This window comes from Stegastes partitus, unplaced genomic scaffold (assembly GCF_000690725.1).
Source record: "Stegastes partitus isolate 25-593 unplaced genomic scaffold, Stegastes_partitus-1.0.2 Scaffold1179, whole genome shotgun sequence".
NCBI lineage: Eukaryota > Metazoa > Chordata > Actinopteri > Pomacentridae > Stegastes > Stegastes partitus.
Genome location: NW_007578910.1, coordinates 157810 through 166681, shown reverse-complemented (window position 1 = coordinate 166681; position 8872 = coordinate 157810). Strand labels below are relative to the sequence as shown.

The 8872-nt window shown below is 41.3% G+C and overlaps 1 protein-coding gene across 1 annotated transcript in view; it reads right to left on the bottom strand.

The window, feature by feature from the left end:
* Positions 1 to 8872, bottom strand: part of ptprr (protein tyrosine phosphatase receptor type R) — a 37519-nt gene that overhangs the window by 26304 nt on the left and 2343 nt on the right. Inside the window, exon 2 of the mRNA XM_008297030.1 lies at positions 5967 to 6271. Within this exon, the coding sequence (XP_008295252.1) occupies positions 5967 to 6271 (305 nt within the window). The remainder of the gene's footprint in view (positions 1 to 5966; positions 6272 to 8872) is intronic.

Below are 8872 nucleotides of genomic sequence, written 5' to 3'. Positions count from 1 at the left end.
GGAGCAGCATGTGAGGCGTTCAGAGAACATCGGCAAAATGTAGCATCTACCGCAAAATGCAAAGACAGCTGTTCATCAGCTGCATGGTGCATTAATAGCTGTGGCAGGGCTGAACCAAAACAAAGGGGTGGACGACCAGATCATTAGCTGGTGCAACCAGCAAAGAAAGTTGGTAGCACCAGGGCTACCATTGGAAAAGTTAGTCTGGAGCCCTGCTACATGTAGTTCAGTTTTAGGTAAAGGAGAGACAATTATATAACAATATGTAAAGAAGTCTTACAATTACAACCGGCCCTTTGAGGTTAAACATAATGCTCATGTGGCCCAGGATGAAAATGAGTTTGACACCCCTGATTTAGAAAGTGTGTAAATGATGACCAAACTGTGTAGCTGTAGTACATTTGTACGCGCTCTTACACACTCACTACTGGTTAGTGAGTGTGTTAGTAGATGTTTTACAAAAACGCACAAATTTAATTTCCAATTAATGTCCTATAAACCATTGTTCATGCAGGAATTCATGATTTCAAGCATTTACTGAGAACTTACTACCACTATTTTCTCGATATATATTTGTAATATCATGACAATTAGATCTGGAGGTTCAAGTCTGGGCCCACTGCTGTTCAGCTGTTTACACCACGTTATCTGGAGCTGCACGGACTTGTTAATTATTTATCACTTATTCAATTAATCATCAACTATTTTGATAATTGATTGTTCAGTTTGAGTTTAAGTAAAAGAAAACATTCTGTGATTTTTTAACGTGAATATTTTCGGGTTTCAACAACAGTAAAGTGAAAATCTTTGGGAAACACTAATCGACATTTTACATTATGTTCTGGTATTTATGCATCAAACAACCAATCAATTAGTCCAACTGAATAGTCAACAGTGAAATTAATAGTTACCTGCAGCCCTGTTTATGACATTTTGACACTGTTAAAATCCACAGTTTAAAAAATACCAGGTGGATCGCTGCTTAATTGAGAAAATACACAGCTTGTTAAACACCGGGTATGAATACAAGGATTAAAAATGCTTTTTTTTGCTGCAGAAATTGCTAAAGTGCTGATAAAACGAGAGGAAACGTTGACAGGAGCTGCAGCTCCGGATGAATCATGATTCTCTCTGTGGGCTTGAAGTGGCGTCAAAGTTCCCTCCGCCGACAGACGCAACGCAAACCGCCGACATGAATTATTCATCGGCTGCTGAGCGCCGAGATGTGGAGGCAGAACCACCTGCTGAGGTTCTGCTCGCTCAGACGGTCGCTTTTCTGCAGAACGTCGACGCACATTTGATGCCACAGGAGGAAAAATAAAAAGACTCTCTTATTAATGCACATTAGAGCTGCAGGGACGGTTTGAATGATTATCTCCTCATGACTAAACATGCCTGTAAGATGACAATTAATTTAATTAGAATACAAGATGAAATAAAAAAAACCAACACTGTGAAGAAATAAAAATAAAAAATCTGTATTTTACAGATATTTCTATTATTAAAAGGAGAGGAAAAAAGCTGTATATTAATTTTTTACTGGCATTTTAAAGATCGTTCTGATTCTATTAAAGTACAGATAACAGCTGGTAAAAAATAACAGGAAAAAAAAAATAATTTACATAAAAAGTCAGGCTGAAACTGTCCATAATGCCCAGATTGTAATGTTAATGGTGTCATTTTACATCTTTACTTTGTTTACTAAGTTTACTTCTGGCAAAAATTTAAAATGACATGATGATAATAATGAAATATTTTAATTATACAACAGAAATTAACATCGAAACGGTGAATAAAAGGATGAAAATCGGACACATTTTTCTGTTTTCACAGTTTCTGGATGACAAATGGTGTCACACTGATGATTTTTTAAAGACAGCAGACAGGTTTTGGGGCTTCGCTGATCATCACCATCCTGAATTATTAACCTACTTTATTTTATTCTACATATTAGAGTGTAACTGGGAGGTCTGATAAGCAACTAAACAGGATTCTAATATATTGTATTTTTCTGAGCATTAAGCTTCAGAAACGTCCTCCTCAGACGGTCTGAGGTTCAGAACATGAGCGATGAGTTTCCACGGCAGCAGCCTGCAGCCACGAGTCATGTGACCGCAGAACGTCAATTAACACACAAAGGGGTTACATAAGGTTGTGTTGAGCCTCACAGCGGTTCCTCATTGATAAAAGCAGAAAAGGGCAGCAGAGGACGGAGGTTCTACACGATGACTGGATGATTATCTAACGTCTTCCCTCAGCAGCTGCTTTACAGAAGACGGAGGAAGAGTCAGAGTTCACCGACCTGAGAGTCCTAGAACGCTGGATTTACATGATGGAACCCTTAAAACACAGAATCTATGTCACTAAAACAATCCTGTATTTTGGTTCTTTCACAGATTTATTAAAGCTTTACCTTTAATAAACCTACGAAAGAACCAAAACACAGGATTGTTTTTTGATGTGCTTCAATGATTCCTTCATAGATAATTAAGACGTCACTGGAGACGCCCGTCTATCAGGATCAACATGGTCTTTACGAGTGTATATATACTTGTTCACGACTGAATAAACCTCTAGTGGATGGTTCCTCTAACTGGTCCATAAACTCTCCTCCACAACCCGGTCACCTGAACACAGATATATTATTTACTTACTTTCCCATTAATATTTCATGCCACGTGCTCAGAGTGTTTTATTCATCAGGCGCTGACAGGGTGACCTATATCCCACTGCAAGGACCCCGCAGACAAGCCCAGGTAGCTGAACCGTCTGTAAACTCCAGCATCCCGTCTGTCTTTTGGTTTCCACCGGAGGTTTCTGCAGATTGACTCGACTCCCACAATGCATCTGTGGCGACAAAGTGTTTTGGCAGAAGACTGGAGCGCCGAGACGCTGGTGTTCAGCTGAAACGAAAATCTGCGACACTTCTACCGAAAATAGACGTTGGCCCACGTTAGAATCAGACACACGGCCCAGTTCCACACTGATATGACAGCATTAAACTATGAACAACTGTATCCGCAGCACCTTTATCTACTGACCAGAGTTCTACCTTCAGACTGTGAATGTTCCAGAGGTCCAGGTCCTTGAAGTCCACAGAGGAGGGTCCAGATTGATCACTTTAATGGACTTTTTCCACCATTTCTGAGCCTCAGAACTTCATCAGTACCGCAGATAGACACATGACATTTAGGAGGAAGAACACATCTGGGTTCTGCTAGAACCTGACACCAGATCAGTTCTACATCCATCCAGGTGTCTCATGTGGAGACGTCACTTTTGGCTCTTTAACTATTTTACGACATTTTATGGATCAAAATAGTTGATTCATGTGAACTTTCCTAAATTTAAAACAATCTATCTCCAAATGACTAAAACTGATCCAAAGGCCCAGAATCTTTTCCAAAATGACTCAAAACTTGACAATAGTAACAGAAACGGGTCCATAATGGTCCATAAGCCTGTTCTACATCAGTTCAACAGTTACCAAAATGACCTAAAAATGGTCCAAAATAACAAAACAAATCAGCACCATGTCCTCCATAACCAGCTGGTAGCATCAGTATTATGGGATGTATCGTGGTGTGAACACTTTAATGTCTATGACAAACAATCATCAGTACCCTGGATGTGGTTCTGCTTCAGTTTGTCCAAAATAACCAATAAAATGGTTCAAATGAGCAAAAGATTGCGTAAAATACTTCACACTTTTCCAAATTTCCTGTAAAATCTTTCCAAAATTGCAGAAACTTTCCAAAAATAACTTGTGATTTGCCCCAAAATGACTCAGAAATTCTCCAGAATAACCACAAAAAATCCAAAATGCCTGGAAATGTTTGCAAAATTACCAAAAACTCGACCAAAACAACCCGAAAACTGTCCAAAAGTATTCATGACGTGTTTGAAATGAGTTAAAAATGAACCAAAATGACCAAAACAAATGTCCAACATCACAAAGTTTAACCAGCCAACCTGAAACGGATCCAAAATGGCCCAAAACTTTTCCAATCAATGTCCTCCATAACCAGCTGGTAGCATCAGTATTATGGGATGTATCGTGGTGTGAACAGTTTAATGTCTATGAAAAAAACAATCATCGGCACCCTGGATGTGGTTCTGGTTCTGATCAGTCACCAGAGAAAACTTTACAAAGTGCATTCTGGGTAAACTTTCCAGGCTCATATCAGCATGTGTGATGTTGGTTGGTCAGAACCAGTTCTAGTTGATGGAAGGACCGTTTTACCTCCAGAACCCACCAGGACCGTCTCATAGTTGGATTTAACGCTCATAAAAATGTAAAATTCTGCTTCCTGATTGAATTTAAACTCTCACCAGGTTCACACGTCGTCACAATCTGAGGACGGAACCAGAACTGGAGAATTTATTTGTTGATGGTAAAAATAATCTTCAGCTTCGACGTGGGAGCAGAGCGTGAAATCTTGGATCAAATCCGCTTTAAAATGGTAAATAAGCTGATTTCTGACTGGGTCCTTTGCTGCCTGAGCTTCCTGTAGCTGGATGTGGTTCTGACAGTCGGCCCAAAGCGGTTTCTGGGCCATAATAATTAACGCTCGCCACCAGAACGCTGCTTCATTCGTCCACCTGCGTCTCAATGTCGGCCTGAAGGTCGCCGCTGTGTGTCTGGCTGTTGCGTAACCGCCCTTCGTGGAGGTAAAGTGGGTCACGCACACACTCATGGTGAGCGTCGCCGTGGCAACAGAGAGCGCAGCATCCCTCCTCCAGCTCAGAGGGAAGAAGGAGAAGTCGTCTGCAGCGTCTGTCATCCGGTCTGTCGGCTCGCCGCGACCTCCGACCTCGTCGGTACGAGGCAGGAAGTGACCTCGTCCGTCAGAACGTCGCGTTTTATCAGACGGTGGATTTATTCTGTACAGGGAGGTTTTTATTTTCAAAACGGGAGCAAGTTACTGATTTTGAGTAATAAAAACAAACTCTGAGCTAATGATGATGATAAAATAAGATCGTAATGAGCTGCTAGAAACACATTCAGACGCATTCTCAGCAACTTTAACTCCTCAATAATGTAAAAGTTAAACTTACTTTAATTATCAATCACATCTAAACAGCTGATACTTTCATTAAACGTGTCTTTGCTTTCATACTTTATCTTTTATTTTATGTCTCTTATTGTTTTAGTTCATTACCGTGAAATTCAACTCGTCTGTTCCGTTTTTTACTGGTTTTAATTCATTCGATTCCATTTTCCTCTGCTGTGTTTTCTGTTTTATCATCACTGTTTAGCTGCTTTGTTGATAAAAACAACAATAAAATAAGTGAATGTGACGATTTATAAAGCAGACGGAATAAAACTGTTTTTTCTGAAGCTAGTGAAGTAAAACAGAGAATAACTGTCAGTCAGCAGTGAAGTAAAATGATGAAATATTGAGAAGATAAAGAATCAAATCATCAACACGTCTTGTTCTAAACGTCCACAGACAAAAGCAACATCAGTCCAAAATGAAAAAATGCTAAATTTACTGACATACAACTAAAAAAACGCATCAAATTACAGCATTTAAGAAGCAAGAATCCCCAAATGTTTGTCACTGATCCTCATAAAACAGCTAAAACTGTCATTAAATTATCAAAATGGAGGCTGATTAATTCCCTGCTAATTGATTATTCATGTATTGGCTCAACTTTAGTCTTTCGAAGGACGTTTTTTTCTCCAAATCAAACAATTAAACGTCAAAAAACGACCAAAACAAAGACTATTTTAAGAAAAAACTACATTTCCCAACTGGATTTGCAGAAAACGTGACGGTTGATGTGAAACAAACAGAAGATGCTGAACTAGCCTGGAAAAAAATGATATTATTTAAAAGACCTACAGATGCATGACATCGTTGTAGCTCAGCCCACAACCACCAGATTGCCAGGTGAACTCTGATTGGTGGACTCCTCCCACTTCCTGCCCATTTCAGCCAATCACAGAGCAGGCTACTCACCACGGTGACCAGGTGTCGGGCCGACACGGCGGCGTGCTCCGGCCGGACGTCGTGATGAGGTCGAGTCAGCAGGTCGAGGCTCCGGCGGGCGGAAGGCTCCTGACGGAACCGAGACTCCAGCAGAGGCATCCGATTGGTCGACCCGGCAGGAGGCTGGTGGTGGCGGTGATGGAGGTGGCGGTGAGGGTGATGGAGGTGGTGAAGGTGGAGCGACTCTGGAGGGTCGACGTCATCCTGACGAGGGTACAGAGACGGAGGGAAGCGACCGGAGTGGCGAGAAGGTAGGAGATCATCGCTGGACGACTCTGAGGAGAAGATGGAAGAAAAACTGATTTTAACATCGCTGAACCTCGCTGTGAAGATCCAGTAGAACGCTGTCTAAATATAATGTTAGAATTTAGGATGTACGGAGGCTCCACAAGCTCCAAAAGAAAACCTGTCAGTAAGCGTATCATAGACCAGCTGCAGTACCTGGTTGTTCCAGCAGGTGGAGCCTCTCACTGTTTAATCCTGTTGAGACCAGAGGAGGCGTCACTCAGACTACAGCTCATGACCTCCAACCAGAGCTGAGACAAACTTTCTTATCTCACATTAAAATACGGAGCTAAGTCGAGTTTTCAGCCCAAATCAGGAGTCCGCTGACTAAAAGGGCAACATCAGCCCCAGTGTCTGCTGAGATCAACTTGTGTTCAGAGTTAATCAACTACTGATCGAGAATGCTTCTGATTATGAACTAAGAAAATGATTCAGTCGTAGCATCTCCTTCCCTACAGTTGATCACATTCACTAAACCAGGCTTTATTGTTTTACCTTGAATTTACCCTTTACCTTGACTCCTAATCAAACAAAACATTCAATGTAAAGGTTTCTCCTGGAACGGAGACCAAAGACCAAAGTTTTAATCCGGTCCTTTGGAGAATATTTGGACTTTTAATGCCTTTGGGAGATGATTTCTCTCTTCTATTGGCTGATTGGTCAATAAAATGTAAGAGAAATGATTAAAAACAAACAAAAAAGACCAGTTGTTACTGAAGCAACTGTCTTGTTTTGTCCAAAGATGTTTGGTTTAGTGTCACAGAGGAAAGAAACCAGAAAACATTCTCACTGAAGAAGCTGCAATCAGAATTTAGACTGATTTTGTGGTGAAACCTGATGATCCAGACAGTTGAGACTGATTGATCGCAGCTCAGTCCACCAGTTGTGTGATTTACAGACTAACGCTGGAGGAAGACGAGCCGACGGACCGCTGACGATGCCGAAAGCTCTTCTTCCTCTCAGACCCTCGAACTCGAAGCTCATCCGTCTGAGAGGAAGCTCCTGAACCGACTGAACCCGGAGCGCTGCATAATTCATCCTCGGCCTTTATTTATCCTGAAGGAGACGTCTGGATGGAGAACAGACTTCCTGGTTCACAGGGTCTGTTTGGCTGATCTGAGCATCAACATTTCTCGACGTTAGGATCCAAACTGAGCCGATCTGAACCAACGACTGGAACAACAGCAGCTGTCATGTTGGATTAAAGTAAATTTAACATGTTGTGCTGCATCTTCAACGTTTTATTTGACCATAAACTTCTGATCTTGGCTGGGAGTCGACTTTGTCTTTGGTGAAACATTAATTATTGATTTCTGGAAGACGTAATAAAGTAATGAATCCTGGTGTTGATCAAAGCGTTGCTCGTGCTACTGGATCCGGTCAGAACTCCGTCTGCATCGATTAAAGCTGCAGCTTCTGTTCCGACACAAAACACTCGATAATAAATATTTTTCTGCTGCGTGACTCAACGGGAACCAGAAACTCTATTTTGTTTTTTCTTCTTTTAAATACACTTGAAAAAAACTGCGTATATTCACTGTTAGATAGCAGATAACAACTGGAAAAACCACAGAAAACAGCATTAATTCACATGTTAACCATAAAAACAACAACAGGCCGAGACTGTAAATAAAAAACATTTGTTTTTCCAAATGACGCTAATTATTTTATCTTTATTTAAATCAGCAATCACTTTTATTTAAAATAAGATGAATGTATATTGGAACACTAATATAAATACTAACAGAAATATTTGAGTTATTTTACAGATTTGCTAACAAAATATTAATTTAAATGTTAAATTCTTTTTTAAAATGCCCAAAGCTGCGTCTCACGTCCACATCTAACGTCTGTATTTCTACTGATTGTAACACAGCGACATGATGTGTGACCATAAAACCAAACCGTTTTATTTAAATCTACTACAAACATCTACAGTAACCATCCAGAAGCAGCTTTCTCCTCCGTCTCTCCTCTTTTCTCCCTAGCGACAGCGTCCCGGTTGCTACGAGCCGAGCCACGCTCTGATTGGATGGAGGAGCCGGCGCGGCTTCGCCCCTGTCAGAGCTGACGGCCAATCAGAGGCCGAGCTGGAGCAGCTCTCCAGTCAGATGGCTTCTGTTCAAACCGTTCATCGATACGGAGGTCTGGCTTCACGTCTGAACGGAGACGTCAGGAGGTTGAAGGTCATGGAGCTCCACAATAAATAAATGTCCAGACATGAGCAGAACATGCAGAGTGAGCGTTTGGATTCAGTTCCTCTGTGTTTAGAACCAGAAAACTAACTGGACTAGAGGCAGCGAATGGCTCAGAGAGACTTCTAGAAAGTACCAGAAGCTCCAGTTTAACCCCAGTACAACCAGTATGAGCCGCTGAACACATGATAAAACCTCCTCCGTCCCTCATGTCTGGACTAAAACATGAAAGAAGGCAGCTGGAGTTTGACCAAGAAGACATCAAAAGTCAACAACAATTAAAGACTGAGCTCATCGTTCAGTCTGGAGAGTCCAATCACTCCTCAAGGTCTTCTGGAAATATGACAACATCTGCTGGGTCATAAATCTACACACAGAAATGTTCATATCTGGTTA